This window comes from Elgaria multicarinata, chromosome 4 (assembly GCF_023053635.1).
Source record: "Elgaria multicarinata webbii isolate HBS135686 ecotype San Diego chromosome 4, rElgMul1.1.pri, whole genome shotgun sequence".
Lineage (NCBI taxonomy): Eukaryota > Metazoa > Chordata > Lepidosauria > Squamata > Anguidae > Elgaria > Elgaria multicarinata.
In genome coordinates this window covers 123,258,612-123,279,313 of record NC_086174.1, presented here as the reverse complement: position 1 = coordinate 123,279,313, position 20,702 = coordinate 123,258,612, and the positions used below count along the sequence as shown (strand labels likewise).

Below are 20,702 nucleotides of genomic sequence, written 5' to 3'. Positions count from 1 at the left end.
CTGTCTCACCTCGGTTTGCCTTGTTCTCATTCCCAAATGCAAACGTCTTTTTTCTTTTTCTTTTCAAGAAAAGTGCACATTTTCGATTGGGAAAAAATGTGAATTTTTAAAGTACTCACACAACAGTGATCATGTTTGGGGTTGTGAGTGGAGCATGTTCGACTGTTTTTTTGAACTGAAAAAGAATTCTCAAGGTTTCATCTTGCCCTACAAGCAGAGCAAGATGAAACTTCTGTACATGTTTGCAGTAGGAATAGGATATGGTGAACATACCCCAAGGAAGTGATTTGTGGACATGCCCCAAACAAGTAAATCGCTCTCGTTCTGGCACCCCCAGGAGTCCACAAACATTAAGACTAACTTCTTCAATTTTCACACTTCCTTAAAATAAAATAAAAATACTTAAATCATACCTGTATTGGAAAACATAGATTTCGGTTTTCACATGTCAGTTGACAGTCTACTTCTCCCAGAAAGGAAAGTCGGTTTACACTCTGAGGTGTAAATGCGAGGTCATGATCTATGTATTGTCCCCACACAATGATAATATCAGAATGTAGTTCATCTTCAGTGACAGCCTCATTCGGAACCTCAATAATATTTCTTGTAACTTCTCGCACCTGGAGGACAAAGAGTTAATTCAGTTGCCATGCTACACACGATCTCATACAATGGCAAAATAGTAAAAGAAGCGAAGACCTCATCACTTTTTACCAAAATATCTAATACTACTACTACATTGTTCTGAGGGCCTGACTTTTTCTGTTTGCTTGTTTCTTTAAGGTATGTCTTCTCTGGAATTAAGAGCTGAGATGACAGTGCCTCAAGGAAGGTTCAAATATAATTCAGCAGATATATTTTTCATATGGTTGGGAAACTATAAGCCTATCTTTTATCGTGTTTTGGTGGAAAAGTATATCTGGAAGACACCAAGTTGAGAAAAGTTCTAAAGACCTTATTACAACCTTCCCTGTATCTTCCAGATACTTTTGGACTTCAGTTCCCATCAGCCCCAGCCAGCATGGCCTATGGTTAATAATGCTGGAAGCTGAAGTCCAAAGCTAGGGTGACCATATGAAAAGGAGGACAGGGCTCCTGTATCTTTAACAGTTGTATTGAAAAGGGAATTTCAGCAGGTGTCATTTGTATATATGGAGAACCTGTTGAAATTTCCTCTTCATCACAACAGTTAAAGCTGCAGGTGCCCTTCCCTCTTTTAAATCTGGTCACTGTAGTATAGCTCCTGCACCTTTAACTGTGGTGATGAAGAGGGAATTTCAACAGGTTCTCCATATATACAAATGACACCTGCTGAAATTCCCTTTTCTATGAAACTGTTAAAAGATACAGGAACCCTGTCCTCCTTTTCATATGGTCACCCTACCAAAACATCCGAAGGGCACCAGATTGGGAAAGGCTGCCTTATTTATTTATTTATTTATTTATTTATTTATTTATTTATTTATTACACTTATATACCGCTCCCATAGCCAAGGCTGTCTGGGCGGTTTACAGAAATTCTAAAATTGAGGTAAAAACAAGTATACAAAATTTAAAACTCTAAAACACAGAACATACACACATAAAGCATTAAAAGCCGATTAAAAACTAAACATGTGGGTAATTAGGATGTGCCGCCATATGCCTGGGCAAAGAGGAAAGTCTTAACCTGGCGCTGGAAAGATAGCAGCGTTGGTGCCAGGCGAGCCTCGTCAGGGAGATCATTCCATAGTCTGGGGGCCACCACCGAAAAGGCCCTGTCCCTTGTTGCCACACTCTGAGCCTCTCTCGGAGTAGGCACCAGGAGGAGGACCTTAGATGTTGAACGTAATGACCAGGTATATTCATGTTGGGAGAGGCGTTCCGTCAGATATAACACTGATATACATGTCTACTCAGAAGCAAATCCCATTAATTGCAATGAAGCTTACTCTCAGGTAAGTAGGTATAGGATTGTAACCTAAAACTCCCATATGGCAGCTCTAATCATGTGGTGAAACATGATGGCTGTAGGCTCCATCAGTGTAGCAAGACAAGCATTACGGGGCTCTTGGGTGGCAGTGTTTTTACTGAATTACATTCACAAGCTGTTTTCCAACTTCTGCTCCTATTCCTTAAGCCAACATCAAATAATCTGCCTCTCTGTTCTACTGCCAAATGTGAAAGATCTTTGCCACATAAAATTTTATATACAATGTACTGCAGCAGCATTTGTGGAGTGCAGCATTAATCAGAACATGGCATCAGAAAAGGCACGGTAGATGATATCTCTGATCTGCTCCTTAAACCATGCCATGGGGACATCATAAGAACGAAGTAGCAACTCCTTCTTCCCCAGTCATGAGAGACCAGTGACAATGCAGTCACTCCCCAGACATCCAGTGTGGATAAGTGAGAATTCTTTCCCAGGGGGCATCCAATCACTCAGGCCTTGGCTAGAGGGGATGGAGGCTGCCACTTGCTTCAGGATCCTATCCTTTCCTAAAACGCCATATGTTCTCCACACCTCCAAGAGGACCCCACTCCATAATCTAAGAATTAGTGCAGATGCAATCTGGGACCCACTCCCTGAAGGATTCCTGCTCCCACATCAACCTGTTCATGCCTTAAGGAAGGGATGGGCTCCTTTGGAAGCACAGGGAGCCCATTTCCATTCCTCAAGAACCTACCAGGATCTGCCACCACCACAATTGCTGCCACCGAATTGCCACCGAATTTGACAGCAATTCGGTCGCAAGGAAAAAAAAAGGATTTTTCATTTGTTAATAAGGCATGAGGGGAATGTGCACCTTGTTTTAATGCAAACTCATGTTCTTCACAGTTTTCCACTTTTGCCCCTCAGGGCCCTGCCCACAGGCTACACCTTCCCCACCCATGGCACTGCTTTTTTTTTTTTTTTTTAAAAAATGGCATCCTAAGTGGCTATGGAGTGCTGAAAAGGTCAAAATTAGTTTGTTCACAAGCTAATTTTCATCCTTTTGGGCTCCATAGCTGCTATGGAGCAATAAAAGGGTCAAAATTATGTGCAAACAAACTATTTCTCACCCTTTACCTGCTCTGTAGCCTCTCTTGATGCCTTCTCCCCCAAATTTACTTTTGTACAACTTGTGGGGTGGGAGAGGGAGCAGCAGAGGTGCATGTGAACCATGGGTCACATGTTGCCTGCAGCTGTTTAAAGCAAAAAATTCTGCTTCCCCCCCCCCCCTCACTGCTGCTGCACACTTCTGAAAAATTCAGTGGCAATTTGATAGGGCAGCAGCAGCCACTGGGCGGTAGTGAGGGATACAAAAAGGATACAGGAGCCACATGCACCCCATGGGTTGTTCATTCCTGCCTTAAGGCCTGCTAATGCTCTTTTCCAAATGCCCCCCTGAGGTGAAGATGGTAGCAAGTAGGGAAAGGGTGTTCTCAGCACCCCGTTTATAAAACTGTCGACCTGCCCAGATGCCCGCTTTGTTATTTTTATAAATATATAGTATCAGCTGAAGACTTATCTGTTCTCTCTGATTGGGCTGTAGCTCAGTGGTAGAGCTCATGCTTTGCATGCAGAAGGTTGCACGTTCAATCCCCAGCTTCTTCAGGTAGAACTAGGAAAGAATCCTGCCTAAAGAGACGTTACCGATTGTGGGTCGACAATACTGGATTAGATGGACCTTGGTCGTGGTCTCAGTCAATATAAGTCAGCTTTCTATGTTCCTTTATCTCTTTTATAATTGCTGTTTAATTCCTGCTGGATTACCAAATTTTACCTTTTGCTGTTATGGTTCATTATAATTCTTATATGCATAGAAACTTTTGTTGAAACATGGTATACAAATCTATTAAATAGCTAAATAAATGTTTTCAATGGCGTCACATTGTACTGACTGATGGCAATGGAAATCCATTGTGTAGGAAACCCTGATTCCATCCTTTGGGCTGACTTAGTCCATCTTCGTAAATTGGAGGAAGCCATCTAGCCAGAGCTGTATTGGAAGCTCCCCATCTAGGATGTTCCCTATGTCATTTTAAAAAAACAACATTTTAACATAATTAGTTCAAAAATACTAACTACAGCAGACATGTGGGCAAATATCCAAATCTATTACTGAGATTGTTTGGAAAACAAGAACATAAAACTGCATTCAATTTGAGATACATTCGGAACAAGTTTAAACGTTTTTTTAAGAGACAGATGTTTTACTGCTGGTGGCAATGGCTGGGCTTCATAGAAACATGGAACTAGGTACACATGCCCAAAGGAGTTTTGCAGTTGTGGGTATAAAACAGCAGCCTTTTATGCTGCATGCTACACCTCTTTTGAAGCTGAGGAGAGTTTTTAAAAAATCCCTTGCAATATGGCATAAGCATCTGCTACTTAACACGGGCAGCGGGTGAGGATTAAATATTTGCTTGGTATAGCCAAGTCTTTGAGCACTCATAAAGTAGCTCTTTGGATCCTGGAACATGAACTCAACTCATAAGAACATAAGAAGAGCCATGCTGGATCAGACCAATGATCCATCTCGTCCAGCACTCTGCTCACACAGTGGCCAACCAGCCGTCGACCAGGGATGAACAAGCAGGACATGGTGCAACAGCACCCTCACACCCATGTTCCCCAGCAACTGGTGCACACAGACTTATTGCCTTGAATACTCAAATTATTATAACCTTTCGAAATGTGGCATTCAATCCAGAATGAAACTGGAGGTCAAATGGAAACTAAGCCAAAGCCACATGGTCTCTGGGCATAAGGAAGGAAAGAGGTTGAAGAAGTCAAAAGGCTCTCACATAGAATGTAGGGGAACACACTCAACTGCGTGGTTTCAGTCTGCTACGGCATAGCCCTTCCTCTTTGTCCTTTCTTGCTACTGAGCTCCTCTCCTGACCATATCCACATAGGCGTGCGTAGCACATTTCATTAGGGTGTGCACCCAAGGAATTTTTTTTAAAGGTGAACATTTATTGAATACTCAGTCATAAAGGACATTACTTTTATTCATTTATTTATTAAACACTGTAGACACTGATGCCCTACTCTGCATTCAGCTTGCCTGGCTGTGGGAGGGCCATTGCAGGTGAGGTGAGGATTGAGGAGATGCTTATTGCTTGAGACATTAGGGTGTGCCTGGGCACACTTGGCACACCCCTTGTGCACACCTATGCATATCCATCAACTCAGGTCAGTGTGGGGCCTACTTTTGCTCCAGCTGCAAGTAGCAAGGGAGTCATGTCCCAGAGGGGAATCATAGAATAGCAGAGTTGGAAGGGGCCTACAAGGCCATCGAGTCCAACCCCCTGCTCAATGCAGGAATCCACCCTAAAGCATCCCTGACAGATGGTTGTCCAGCTGCCTCTTGAATGCCTCTAGTGTGGGAGAGCCCACAACCTCCCTAGGTAACTGATTCACCATCAGACACTATCAACTGAATGGTGAGAAGAGAGAGGGAGCCAGATAAGAGCAAATCAGCCATTGGCCTATCCTTATTCTTCTCTTGACTTCTCACTCACATCTTGGTCACTATGTTCCTGTTTCTTCTGCTCAGAGCCTCACATGGAAGGAGCATCTAATCATACAGCACTGGTGAAATAAAAGAGGTGTGGGCCTGGTCAGTGCCTGAATGGGGAGAACAAAGTCCCCAAGTAAACCTTTCTGAGGGTAGTATCCGATATTAGTCCTTTGCAGAGTAGACTCGGGAGATTGCCTGTACTGCAGGCGATCTCCTGGTACACCTCTCCCACAATGCCTGGCTCTGTGGAAGGACCCCCTCAGAGCAAGGCATTTGGGCCTGGACAGCCATCTGAAAAGCCATGCCAGCCGCTTTCTCTGGCCAACAGGGCTCTCCAGTGGGCAGGTGATAGAAGCAATAGCAACACAGTGCAACAGTAAGTAGGTGAGGTACAGTTGGGGAATACGCAGCAGTGGCACAGGCACACATGTGCTCTCCCACCTCAGGTGGCAGGGGAGCATGCACCAGCACTGGTCATACACTTACATTTCTGGGAGGGACACTAAATAGGGAACAATTATTTTATTAATACTTCATTGATCTTCAGTACACCGAAGGGCTCAATTTGCAAAGCAATGTGAGACAGTAATACATTTAATTAACTGCGATAATTCACACTTGAAGGTTGACATACGCCTTAATAAAGCATTCAAATTAGTTACAGTTGATTCGTCTTTATTGAAATGGTATAAAATACTGCACATAGTGCTATTTCGCTCAATTAAAAGTAATGATATGTTAATTTAACAGCTTAACCAGTGATTTTCTTCCTGATTGCTTTAATATTTTAGCAGATCACTGGAATGTTACTAAGGGAGGAAGCCTTTCAGTAGATTTCTTTATTTCTCTCCTTTTTTTTAAAAGGCTTCCCTCTTAATATCACAGTGTAAACAGAGCAGCAGTACCTGATCCATGGGGATTTGCTTTCTCTATTGAAAGAAATGGAGAACCCACACATCTAACAACACAGTATTGCAAGATTTCTGTGTTCATCAGAAATCTCTGGACTGGTGTGTATGATGCAATCTGGTGACATAGGCTGCCATCAGACAAAGGGGCACCTGTGTGCATGTAGGACTCTAGTTTATAGCCCTAATGTAAATGTACAACTGAATATAAATGTACAGTATGTTGGGCTATATATGAATAGCAAAGCACTAGGTTCTACCTAGATGCAACAAGAGGCACTTACTGGGACCTTGCGAACTTGTTTCTGGGTTTAAATCAGGAGTGGGGAACCTGTGCCCCTCCAGATGTTCTTGAACTTCAACTCTGATCAGCCCAAGCCAGCATAGTCCATAGTGGGCATTGTAGTCCAACAACGTCTGGAGGGCCTCAGGTTCCTTAGCCATGGGTGGCCAAGTGCAGAAGGTCTAGGGGTCATTTTGACCCCCAGATCCCCCTTGCGGGCCACACTGGGAGGGGTGACTTTATTTTAACTGCTTGTTTGCAACTCAGCAGTGCTAAATGGGCTAAATATAAAGTTAAATTTTACCCATTTAACACTCCGTAACCACTGTAGAGCACTATTTTGTTTCTATTATTTTTCTTGCTGGGGAAGGATGTTATCCAACCAGCTTAAATGAAGCTGCATATCTAGTAGGTGTGCAGAAGAGCATGCTTCCCTAGTTTCCAAAATTCCAAACATTTCCCCTTTAATAGCATGTCTACCCCAAGAAGGTTCACTTTCTTCAAATGAGCATATAAGTGTTACTTCATCCTCAACAGAAGAAAATCCTGAGAGTTTCAGTGCGAAGCAAACAAGAGAGCTTTGGCTATTGGGCAGTATAGAAATGCAATAAATAAATAAATAAATAAATAAAAAGTAAGGAGATGAAAGCAGAAACACAGGAGGTCAGCCTTGAAATTGGGAGTCTCTCACTGTAAGCGGAGAAAAACAGTACCTGTTGCTATTAGATATACCTGTTGTTGCAAGCTCCGGTGATGTGTCTATATTTACTGGTCATACAATTGTTTGGGCATTTTGGTGGCAACATGTACGGCAGGCATCCAGATACATTGGCAATCACAGTGAGAACATCAGTGGATAACAAATCTAGGAATTAAAAACATGTCACTCTTCGCATTCACATTTGACTAGTACTGAGTAACATCATGGATTATAGTAGTGTGTATCTGCTTCGCTGTGGAGTTGGATCCTGCTACTTGACTTTTGCAGGATATGAATGTTTCCTTCTCAAACCTGTCAAAGTAGGATTGGACTTCAGAATTTATATTTCAAAAACGTAGGAACTGATGAGGCACCAACAAGGATAGCGTCAACAGTGCTGTAGCAAAGGTTAGTAACACTTTCCCTACCACCATCACCACCTCAGTTGCTGTTGGCTACCTCTAACAATGCTGATAAGAACAATCAAAGGCCACACTCCATCCATCCATCCCTTCAGCTCCTGCATCACAGGTGGAGAACAGCTTAGGTGCTGTTGCACTGGAGAAATAACTGATGTGAGCAGCTTTAGTTGTTTTGAATGCCATTTGCCTATTTTCATAGATCTCTCTGGAAATGTACAGAATAAAAGGCATTTCTTAAGCCATTGCTTTTAAAAATGTCAAAAAATGTACTTATGGTGACAAGCTCTGAACAACACATTTGTTTCTAATAAACGATTTAAAACCAAACAGCAGAACCTATTTAAATATTCTTGAGAGGAAGTTAAGTTCATGATCCACTCACATGGATATATTTGTTATTTGGAGAACCTGGATTTTTTTTACTTGAAGCAAAAATAGAGATCTGTAACTTTTTTTTTTTTAACAGTTCAAGTGTGTGCCCAGAGTCTAAGGTCTGGAGATGAATTTAAGACCTACCTTCAGCAATATAAGAATAAAATAAAGTCAATACTGTTTTAATCTAAGAGGCACAACCCTCAAGCATCCACAGGGGATCCTATTCCAGCAGCTGCTTGTGTATTTATTTACCACTTGGAAGCAGTGATCGTTTATGCTTCTGATGAAGTTTTCCTTTTAGGTCCTGTATTGAAGCTTCCATTCTTTCAGCCGCTTGAGAGATGGCTTGAGTCTCTTTTTCTGGATTTTTGGAAAAAAACAGAAACTGTGCGGGAGCCATTGTTTCAGTTCTTTGGAGAAGACTACAAAAGAGATTGAAATAGTGGTGATTAAAAAACAACCACCACCCTTAAATTACACTTGTATAAGTGTTTAGGATTTGCATTGGTAAAAGGCAAGACATGGAGACCACCTATTTTCTTTGCTTGGACAAGTAATGTTATGTTCCCTGTAGAGGGGCGGGGGAGACATATTATTTCAAGGAGTAATATGTGCCCCCCCTATATAATTTCTTCCAGTCATGCTGGCTGTAGAGTAACTGATGGTGATATTTATTAATATTCTGATATAATCATTTTTTCTTTGGAGCATATAAATGGATTTTCCACTTCTTTGAATACCATATGGTTCCTTTTTTGTTTCTTCACTGGGATACAAAATTATACTAGCATTAGAGCGGGTGAACATATTTGAAGTGGAAAGACCTAGAGAAGATGCTGTAGAATTATTTGACCTTTATGGAAGTTGCACTGGTATTTCACAAGTACACTATTTAGTACTATGAGAATGGGGGGAAACGTGATATACTTTTCATTAAACTACTTGTATGAACTATATGTATTGGCTCTGATCCAACTGAAATTGGCTCCGATCCAACTGAAATTAGTCATCACTAGGTCTCACTAAAAGTAATGAGACGTGGGTCCTTTCTAGCCTATGCGGCAGGGTCTTGCTATTTACTGTTTTACTCTGTACAGCACCATGTACATTGATGGTGCTATATAAATAAATAAATAATAATAATAATAATAATAATAACGATTATCTCAGGATCATCCCCGCCTGCTCCCGGGATCCCCTGTGTGTCATTTGCATGCACAAGGATGATCCCAGGATGATCGCTGGAAAAAAAAAGGCAGGTGTAGAACCAGCCTAGGAGAGCAGTTCTATGAGTGTCTGGCCCAAATAACAGAAGGCTCTTATCTTGGAGCCCTCCATCTGTTCAAAGCCCTCTTGCCAGCAGGGTGGCAGGAGGAACAGAGAGTTGTTTGTTTTATTTTTTGCTTTTGTTTTGCCTCTTCATCCACTGTATGAGCTTTTTTAAAATTAGGTAGGCCTCAGAGCCCATCTAACTCAGGCCTTTGCTAGACCTACCTTAAAATTCACGACGGAGGAGGGGAGAGCCCGTGATACAACTATCACAGGCTGTTGCCCTAGTCTAGACATCAGATGCGACGAGCCAAAGGAAAGACCCGTCGTGTCCACCATTTTTTTCATGGTTAAAGGGGCAATGCGCACGAATGCTCGTGCAGTCAGGTCAGTTTTTTTTAAAAAAAATTAAATTCATTTCCCCGCTCCCCCTACCTTGCCCCCGATGGGCGCAGTGCTCCTGGCTACGCATGACTAATTGCGCGGAGCCAGGAAAAGCCGCGGAACGGTCTACACCAGTGGTTCCCAAACTTTTTCAGGTAACCGCCCCCTTGGTTCCACAAACTCATGCCCAGTGCACCCTACCCTACATTATAAAAATCATTATTCAGAATAGCGGTTTTCAACGACCCATTAAGGAAGATAATTACAATAAAATTCAAAACAGTAACAATTAATTGAATATTTATTCAAAATCCGAAGCACCAGCTGCAGGCTTGCCAAGGGAGGGAGGAAAAAGAGAGTGAACACCTTTGTTTTGCCACCGGCATGGCGGGGCACACCAAGCAGGGTATGTCTCTTCATTAGCGTTTTGGTGCTTTTGAAACATTTCAATTCACCATTAAAATGACTCTTAAACGGTATTAATACATGTGTGGATTCTTCCCCTATATGTCTTGGGACCAAACTACCTTCTCCCATAAAAATGCCCCTGGGTTTTAAGACCTTCTGGAGAGGCGCTTCTTGGGAAAGACCACCTCGAGCGCCCCCTGCTGCCCCTTTGCTTCTTAGCGCCCTCCTATGTAATCCCACTGCCCCCAAGGTGGCAGTATCGCCCCCTTTGGGAACCACTGGGCTACACGCTCACGGTCTCGGGCCCGAGACTGTGGGAAAAATTAGGCTAGAAGGGGAAGTCTATATCCTGGTGCCAGGGAGGGTTGATCCCTCCCTGAGCCCGGGATCCCCTGTGTGTCATCTGGACGCACAGGGCCGATCCCGGGTATCAGCCTGGGATATAGCCTGATCTAGCAAAGGTCTCTCTCTCTACCAGGACTGGGGATGAAGTTTCACTTGTTTCACTGACTTCAGTAGGACAGTCACAGTCACACTAACCTTAAATGGAGACACTGGGTTGGATACAGAATGCCATGGGTCTCACCTCCCTTCCTCTTGTAGCCCCATGCAGTCCATGCTGACGTTTGGGATTCCCCACCCCCAAACATTATGGTATTGCAGAGGGCATTGGTTCCCCAAAACAGTATGGTATTGCATGGGGCATCACTCACCCACTTCTTTTCACAGAAGATCCATTGGATCCAAGAGAGAAATACACTTTTGGAACCAATTCTACATCTAAAGAAAGAATCAGGCAATCTTCAATTTTTTGTTTTTGTTTAAAAAAAAAACCAGCTGTTTTATTTGTATAAAACCAAGGTCTGTTCACAGACCTTCAATTAGGTCTGAGAGCTTTCCCATTTAGGTATCATATGCACTAGACTTCATACATTGAAACAGAATATTTCTCAAGGATGTTGGAGCCTGTAAATACTGGTTAGCAAAATTAATGACAATTGTAGAAAATATATACAGTGTTCTCCTGTAAAACAGACACTGCAATTGGATGTGTTAAAAAGGGGTTAAAAATAATGCAATAGTTGTGGAAGAAATGCTACAAAAGAAATATATTTGCCCGTTAGAATCATCATTCAAGTTCAAATTGAGGTCACAAATGAAATCTAGTTTTGTTCACTCAGTGCAAGTACTTCCAAAACTTACTTCATAAAATCAGCAAACATAACCCTGAAATACTGTATACGGGTTGATTAAGAGTTTCCCAATCTGAAATGGGAATGAGAAACTGCCTCTTCAATCCAGGAGTGCTTTTTCATTCTCAAGGGCAGAGCTGAAACTCATTTGTATTGTGGTTGCTGCTTTCTTCAATTATTTGTGAGCTAAACATTTGAGTCTTCACCGTGCTATGAGTGCTCAAATCTGAAATAATACCTTCCTAGCCCCACCCCACCCCTCCTCAGCATTTCATACTGCCTAAATTCAGGGTTCCGATATACCATGGATGCTTCAAATCAAGGATTCTCAAACTTTAGAAAACGACATGCATTAAAGGACATGCATTAAAGAAAATCTGTTTAAGTCTCCCCAAATGTTGCCAAGAATTTGGAGAATACTCTCTGGTGATGATTTGTGTAATATACTGCAAAGCCAATGAAATCTGAAAGGTGAATAAAGTTGCTTACAAAACATTATCAAACGTGTGATGCACTTGATGCCAAAGAAGACATGTGTGAAGACAGTTTCATCTCTGATCCAAATGACCTTCTCTTCAGTGTTTGATGGGAAGGATAAAACCAATGGGGTCAAATTTTCATAATTTAAGTTGTACTTTTTAAAGGATTTTTAAAAGTTTTTCTCTCTCAAACTATTCCTCCTCCCCATAAAGACACACACAGACAAGCAGAGAGAAAGACAGCGAGCGAGAGAGAGAGAGAGAGAGAGAGAGCAAGAGAGAGCTCTCACCTCCCCCTACATCAAAAAGAAAAGAAATAAAACCATATTATTGTCCAACACAGCTCTGCATTTATGGAGGGAGCTTTTATCCTTTACTTTGCTGATGCAGAGGGGTAGGGCTGAAGGTGCAGGAATATGCGATATGGTTGCTTGCCAAATTGGCTTTAACGAGAGCCTTTTCTTTTTCTTTTTCCTCTGTACCTGAGAATTGTTCTGTGTCTTTGGTTCTGGATCCAGCAATCCAAAATAAAGAGTTCATTAATGGGATATACCCATCAGCAAAGTAAAGAATAAAACCTCCCCCTATAAATGCACAGGGGTGGATTAATGGAGAATCAGGTGTATGTGTGTGTTTATGGGGAGGACGGATGGTTTGAGAGAGAAAAACTTTAAAAATTCCTTTAAAATCAATTGATCAGCTTCAAACTGTGCACGCCCAAACCCCTGCTTAAGAGCTATCATGCTGCCAAGTGTCAACTCTTTTTCTTTAAAAATGAGGGAGCTGTAAGCATTTTGGAGCAGCGAAAGGCCATTCGATCAGCTCAGTTTGTTGGGCACAGTGTGCTGGAGGAGGAGAACCGCCTCACTCTCCTCTTTCATCAGCAAGCACACATTCAAAGCACACGACCCCAACAAAAGAAAAAGCACAAGGATGGCAATATACAGAAGGGCGCTTTAATCCTGCATGGAGGAAATAAACCAGACTTTCCCCGCTCCAAAATAAGATGGAAAAGGGAGGGGAAGAGGCAAGATGAGTGCAGTCAGTAATGACATTGCAAAACCTCAAACCAGGCATGGCGAGAGTGTGATAAAATGCTGGTGTGACGGAGCCCTATGGGACAATCTTTAAAATGGGATGGATGGGGCAGGTACTTGTACTTTCTGGGATATATGGCTACTGATGGTGGTAGCCATCTCGGTTATCCTTTCTTCTCTCTCTCTTCTCTTCACCTCCATTTCTCACATTGCTTGAGCTTCTCTCCTTGTGATCTCTAACACCATGAATGCTGAGTGCAAGGTTTGTTACGGTTAAGTTTTACTCTATGTAAAACTCTATGTAAAACTTACTCTATACACATACTCTATGCAAATGTAATACTAAGCTTACAGACATACAGACACAAGCCTGAGTGTGCAAATACACAGCTTAAAGAAGGCTACAGTCCTATAGACATCTGACAGTAAGCCCCTTTGAACATCAAGGGGCTGACTTTTGAGGAGACATTATAGGATAGCACTGTGAATTAACTATTGTGGTCTAATGTAATGGTTTGTTGAAAGTTATGCATGTAATAAAGTTTGTGTCTTGCTTTGTCTCATAAAGTTGAAAGGGTTAGTTGAAAGACGTGCTACAGTACTAACACAAGATATTTTTAACAATGTGCTTAGATGCCAACCATCAAGCTGCTCATTTTCTATTACCCCCATGATTTCTGAGCCTGTGTGATCTGCAACGTGCTCTAATCAGTGCAGAGCTTTTCCTTTCGTTCTCCCGCCCTAATCCCCATGACGTGTAGATGGAGTTCAAGTAGGCCCCTTCACTCACCTTTATATTCAGAGCCTCTCTTGCTGAGATGCACCAGCAAAGTGAATGCAGGCAGGGGAGTCCTGTATGCACACACCTTCGTGAGTTCTGTATGCATGCACTGGGGCGGGGCAGGAAGTTGAGATTTGGCTGCCTTAGGCAAAGGACAAGATGGCACTCTTCCCCACCCCATCTTTATTCCACGTACAGAAGCCAACCTGACCGGCAGTTGAATCTTACTTCTACACAGTGGTGATCAGTACTCAGGTACTCCAGTGTAACTGAGGGCAGCAGGGTAGTTCAGGGGGTCCAGGGCTGACCATGTGGCACACACATCCCTGTCTCTGCTGCTTGCCATCCCTCAGCATCCACACACTGAGGTGGCCACCTCACTCTGCCTAATGGTAGATGCGGCCAAGCAACTGCCCTTGTGGTTGCCCCAGTCTTTTTTTCTTTTTCTTTTTTACCTTTCTTGTATTTTGTTTGTTTCCTCATCAACTATGGAATCTGCTTCCTCGATAATCCCATCTTTTGTTTTTCCTACATGTAGAAAAATAGCATCAACACAGAACCAGAGAGTAACCTGATATCACTTGGAATAGCAAAACAGTAACAAAATTGTGGTACACTGCAACCATGGCAGATAAAACAGCATATAGAGTTTTTCCTCGTTTGGGCCATATGGCACAAAAGCTCACTTTTGAGGATTGTGTCAGGAAATGAGATGCCTCTTCTTCTTTCTCTCCATGATATTATCACCAAAATGCAATCCATAACAAAACTAGGTGTAGTTAACCTACTCAAGTGAATCTAAACTGGTTTTACACAACAGGAATCTTGTTCAGCATGGTCATTCTAGCAACTTGTGGGACTTCAGATGTTTTGACCTACAACTTTTCATCATGCTTCACCATTGGTTATGATGGCTGGGGTGATGGGGGTTGTAGGCCAAAATATCTGGAGAGCCACACATTGCCACCCTAGGCTAGGGCTGATGGGAATTGTAGGATATTGTATATAATCAATCCCCACCAGCAGCAGTTAATGAAATTATGAAAGGCTGGGAAACTTACAGAATGATTACATCACATTGCATGGTGTGTTGTGCCAGACATTACTGGTGACAAAGGGAAATCTAGAGACAGGAATACCATTTTCTGCAGTAGCCCTTGGTTTTCCAAAACATCTACTTCTTCCTAAGACTGTAACTTCTCTAGTTAGTGGGCAACACTGGTTTACAATTTGGATTAGTACCCTAAGTTTAGACTTTGAATGTCATCACACAGGGGGAGAAATCACATTTCCTTCCCATTGCTTCTCCGCACTTCCTCTTTCTTCCCGGAGAGAAAGAGGAAGTAAACAAAGACCACATGGCCTATTCAGAGGCTGTTTTTATCACACCGCTTTTTCTGCACACAGCAGGAGATCGCGGCACATCCCATTTTTAAAAAACAAAATCAGATTAAAAAGTGTTATTTTGCAATGGAACGAGGGGAAGGAGTGAGAGGCACGTGGGCGGCAGATGCCATCATCTAAAGGAAGCGCGCAGACCCATAAGTGGGCAGGAGCGAGAGTGCGATAAAACACTCATCTGATGAACCTCTTTGTAAAAGATGGCCGTAAAAAATAAAGTCTGTATTCTAAGTACTGTATGTGACAAGAGGCAACCATTAAGAGCTCACATCTTTTAAAAGTTATATGTACTGAAAAGCAAATCACAATTCCCACCCAAGAGTTGCAAATAAATCGCTATAAAAATTCTCAGTAAAGCAAAAGAGCCTCCTTCTCTTGAAAAAGAGATGGGTTTTTTTGCAACCATGCCAGCCCATACCTACGTCATGGTACTTCCGCTGCCCAGCCAGAATTGCAAAGTAGAGTATTTTCTTTTTTACTTACTGAATAAGCCGTTGCTGCCCTCCTGAACAAAAGCAAGGAAAACAGCCATGCTGGCCATTGTTATTGAAATTATGAAGAAAATGAATACTTTCATCTGAAAAATAATAAAAAAACACTACAGTGAATGAATGTTAGGATTACAGTTTAGAAAAGCAGCACACATACGCATGTAAATTGTTTTCTCGCTGTGTAAAATGCGATCCTCTTTCTCAGTCTCTTTACATATTAAAATAAGAAAGTTTAACATTCTCTTTTCAATTTCTGGAAAAACTCAGATAAAAAGAAATCAAGATAAACAGATTTTTTTTTACATAGAATTTCATTAACATAGCAAAGCTAGCACATGGGGCACTCATATAACAAAGGAATTTAAAAAATAAGCTATATTGCAAGTAAGATGTGTCCTATTTTGAAAGGAAACTTTTAAAAAGTCATTACTTCGAATTGTTACTTCATTGTGCTTGATATGCTTTGAAATCTCTTGAACATTTCAATGCCACTAAATTCCAGTGCTGAAAGAATCACATCAAACTCAATGACAAGAGTTCTAATGACAAACTGTGGCTTGTTGTGGGTTATTTAATAGCGCCCTGGGCGAGGAGTATGTTTGGTGCCTCCCCACCCCTGTAGTCTGTTTTGCAGGTCCATCTAGAAGAGTTATGGGGCCTGGAGCAGGTGTGATCTTTATTGAGAATGACTTTGCTCAAACCTCAATCTCTCAGCCACTGTCCTTCAGTTTGTACAAGCGAAAGTTCAAAAAGCCACATTCTGAGCAGTGGCAGTGCAACGCAGCAGAAGTATCACAGGTTTTACTTCAAATACTTGAAAGGCAGCTGTGTAGCACAACACTTAGCACTTCAGATATTGTAGACAGTATAACACTATAAGCAGTGGCTCGGGGCAGACATACACAGATTAGAATGAAGGAACAGGTACCTCTGAAGACATGGCTCAGACCAAGAATTTATTTTCAGTATCAGAACTGAGTTCACAGTCCTTTCACACACACACACACACGCACGCACGCACGCACACACACACACACACACACACAGAGCGAGAGCGAGAGCGAGAGCGAGAGAGGTCTCAAGTTACAAGAAGCCAGATTCCAGCTGGACATCAGTCATTTTCTTGTTGTTTTAGATAGTTGGAGTCAGAAAACTACTTCAAATCATCCAGAGATCAACTAGTAGATCAAGATGTACCTTCTGCCCACCCCTGGTCTAGAGCAAGTAGGTTGTGGATTACAGTCATAATAAATAAAGATCCATGTCAACATATTTTACTGCTGAGCATGCCTCTGGAGCACAGCAAAAGGCTAGTTCACACATCCCTTTCCACCACTTGATGACTACAACATCAAATGGTGACTTACTGTATGTATGAATAGGCTGTCAGAGATATGATAACACAGGCAGAACTCTCAGATCATCAGAAATGCAGTGCTTTTCAGTGGCACCCACATATCCAGCTACTCAACAAGCCTATAGTTATCAGGAATAGAGAAAGTCCTCTACCGTACTTTAGAGTTTGGTTTTACTCTTACATTCCACTGCTGAAAAATCCTATACGCATATTTAATTGTAGAAATAGTACCATTAGTCTTAATTTATTGCTAACATAAAAACCATTAATCAGATTTGAACATCCCTTCATAAAGTTCCTATAGAAAACATACAAGGCAACAGCCTTTCATGTTATAGTTTACGAGTTTAAAACATGGACTTTCTCCCAGAAATGGAAAGCAAACATTTAATAATCTGACCTTTTATTTTCCTGTTGAGGTTTTCTTCTGCAATTCTGTTGTTTATCACTGACACTAACTCTGCTGAACCACAATGCTGAAGTGCCTTCCAAGACTCCAGGCTTCAGTATAAACTGGCTCTATGCATGAATGCCCATTCAAAGTGATTTGAAACGCTGCTTTTGACCCACACATTTTTCATACATATAATATAGCACTTCATCTCTGTGGTTTGTGTTCTGCTAATGTTTCTATTCTGCCCTTCTACTATTGATATATTTAGTAATGAAATCTTTATTGCTAAAAGAGATAAGCCATCACAATTCGACATAATAAAAACAAACAAAAAGATAAGCTAAAATAAATGTTAAGTAAGTTAAAAATGGATAATATAGAAAAATCACATTAACATACATTGAGTATGTGGGGAACTAGATCGGTACATATACCAGAACGAAATCTCCAGCTCTTCATTATGAAACTATTGCATGGTCAACTTTGTTCCTGCTCAGAATGCTGAAGCTACCAATGCTACAAATTTTTCGTCCAAGTTTTAAACTGAAAGCAATCTAGCCTCTCTCCTCACCACAGAAAAATCATACCAGATATATATTGATTAATATTGATTCTTTGAAGGTTTGGGTGGTTTTTCTTTGCATCACTCTGTATTTAACCTTGTATTTAAGGTAAAATAATTTGTTTGTAATTAATATGAAAGAAGACACAGTGGTTGTATACATATTTTCTTCCATTGAACTTGGACAAGATGTAGAGACTAGTATAGTAGTTTTGGCACATGGTATATATCTTTACTTCAAGTATATTGCAGTAATGGTTTGTATCCAATGTTAGTCCTACCCCTGTTTAGAATAGACCTACTGAAATGACAGGAACTTAAGTTACACTAATTTTGGATACAACCCACTAAGTCCACAAAATGAAGGAAAAAGCAGAATTTAGTTAGTTGCAAAAGGCACACACAAATGCTAACACAAGAACTTAACCTTTTCCTTTCTTTTTTTTTATAAAAAAGAAGCCCGGGTGAAAGCACCCAAAACTTCTTTGGCTCCGCCTTGCTAGTAGGCTAGTCTAGCAGATTATTAAATAGTTGCAAATGACACTTGCAACAGGAGGCACACTTAACAGGGACAGAGTGCCACCATCAAGTTTTTGATGACCCTTGGGCATGATACCCTCAATGAACGCCCTCCCTCAGTGAGTCTATCTCTTCAACAGCATTGTTGCAAACTGCTATTGCTCCTCCTCCTTCTCATCATATCTATGACCTGCTTGCTTGACAAGCAGAGAGCCAGTGAGCAGGTAGGTAGCGGCATGTACTGTTCTTCCTCGCCGCCACCACCATTATCTAAGCCAGAGGAGAGGCAAATGAACAAGCAAGTTGAAATAGTGCAGAGGAGAAACAACTCCAGGGGCCCCTTTTCAGTGGGCCCTCAGCAGGTGCCCAACTATGCCTACCCTTGACCTTGGCCTTCAGCAGAGCATTGAAGCCTTCATACTCCTTTTAGTCCCATTTGCATCAATGGAATGAAAAGGAGTGTGAAACAATGTCCTCCTCCCAGGAGGAAATGAAGAGGCCTCTCTGTATCACAGGGTTCTCTGGTCCAAACTCCCATTTCCAGAACCATGGAGTGACTCTGTTGTGCTACACAGCTGCCAGCTACTTCTTTCATCTAGAAATGGAAGATTGGTGAAGCATCTTGGCTGAACAGTTGACCTTCTGCCCCACCCCCACTGTGGGCCTCACAGTCGACTGTGCTGACCCTTGACACTGGCCCTGCTGAGAAGCCTTCCTGTCTTGGAAGGAAAAGGAAGTGCTTATTTCAAACATGGAAAGTTAACGCTGTTTGTCAATGTTGATATGGCCCCTCCCACACCATGAGCAAGGCCCAGGGCAATTCATAGCCCCTCAAAGGGCCTGGCATAGGGCACAAACGTCAAGTAAATATGTGGGGGAAGGAAACATAACTGGGACGTACTAAAAGGAAGAGCACTGAATGGCCATTGAAATGTATTGCTTCATTCCCAATGGCCATAGGAAATCATTGGAGGAGTTTAGGGATCATCTACAAATCAAAGTACTTAAAGGGAATAAACATTTATTTTTCACAGAAAACAACACAGAATCAAAATACAAACTAATGGAGTGGTTTTGGGGAACAACTCCTATGCCCCTGAACACAATGGTTCTAGGGATCATCTCCAAATTCAAAAAGAACTCAGAATGCAATAAATAGAGGGTAACGGCAGTTTTATACAATGCACAGAACCACATTTCAGATAGGTATATGTGTTCATGCTCCTCAGCCCAATCCCAGATGGCGTGAACAATATATATATATATATATATATATATATATATATATAAGCTTCTTCTGCTTTCCTTCATTTGATCAAAATAGGGAAAGCACTTTCATTTCACTAACTCATTAAATAAAAGGATTTAACTTCACATGAGCAAGTAGGCTATATGCACTGTGAAATGAGCTCTGTGTGTGCACATGTGTTTGAGTGGGGGCTGAAATATGTTGAAAAGCTTTAAAAGAACAAAAAACCTTCATGCTGCACAAAGCTTCATCAAACCATTAAGCATTAAGCAAAAGAGCATTTCCTCCGAGTCAAGATTTTTGTTTACTTAGAGCCTCAACCACTTCTTCAGTGCCAAGAGCTGAAGTGTGCTTATTAGTTCAAACAGAATCCAAGAAGGGAGATTTGACGTGACCGCCAGGTGCACCTCTTTTTAAGTAATCCTGAGGAAACGTAACCATATCTGGTTTATATGGAAAATCAAGCTTACGTTGACCACAAGCCATGGCCACTTTCTCTCTGGAAAGGATACCTGTGAAAAAAGTGAACTAGGGCCAGATCTACACTACGCTGGTTATGACACTTTGAAAATGTTTTGAAAACTGGATGTGGAGTATGTCCTGGGACCCAACAGTTGTCACTACTGTTATAAACCATTTTAAAGCTGCAGTGTAGATCCTGCCTAGATCCTAGGTGCTCACTTAGAAGTCTTATGACTTCTACAAATATCAGCACACAAAAAGATCCTGCCACATTACTGTTATGGATGATGCCTGATTTTAGGATGATCTTCATCCCACTTTGAGAGCCAATCTCTTCCTTTTGGCTTTGTTCTGGCCAGTGCCATCCTCACCGACGTTTCCAAACAATGCTTTTGGCCATTAAAGACCTGGAGTTTGCTAGCAAGGCACTATCCAACACAATTCAGCCAATTAATGTTTCAATCTGCTACACAGCTCAGCTCCTAAGTAAGTATAATAAAAAGGTGAATTCAGTGGCCTTAAAATACTGCACTATA

At 41.7% G+C, this 20,702-nt stretch overlaps 1 protein-coding gene across 1 annotated transcript in view; it reads right to left on the bottom strand.

Annotated features, from left to right (window-relative positions):
* TPO (thyroid peroxidase) overlaps nt 1–20,190 on the bottom strand; it is a 102,960-nt gene extending 82,770 nt beyond the window's left edge. Inside the window, exons 1-8 of the mRNA XM_063125479.1 lie at nt 20,175–20,190; nt 17,381–17,440; nt 15,616–15,702; nt 10,955–11,021; nt 8,433–8,602; nt 7,416–7,548; nt 3,868–3,997; nt 414–620 (exon numbers count right to left, since the gene is read on the bottom strand). Coding sequence (XP_062981549.1) covers nt 414–620; nt 3,868–3,997; nt 7,416–7,548; nt 8,433–8,602; nt 10,955–11,021; nt 15,616–15,702; nt 17,381–17,440; nt 20,175–20,190 — 870 coding nt within the window. The remainder of the gene's footprint in view (nt 1–413; nt 621–3,867; nt 3,998–7,415; nt 7,549–8,432; nt 8,603–10,954; nt 11,022–15,615; nt 15,703–17,380; nt 17,441–20,174) is intronic.
* Nucleotides 20,191–20,702: the final 512 nt, after the last annotated feature.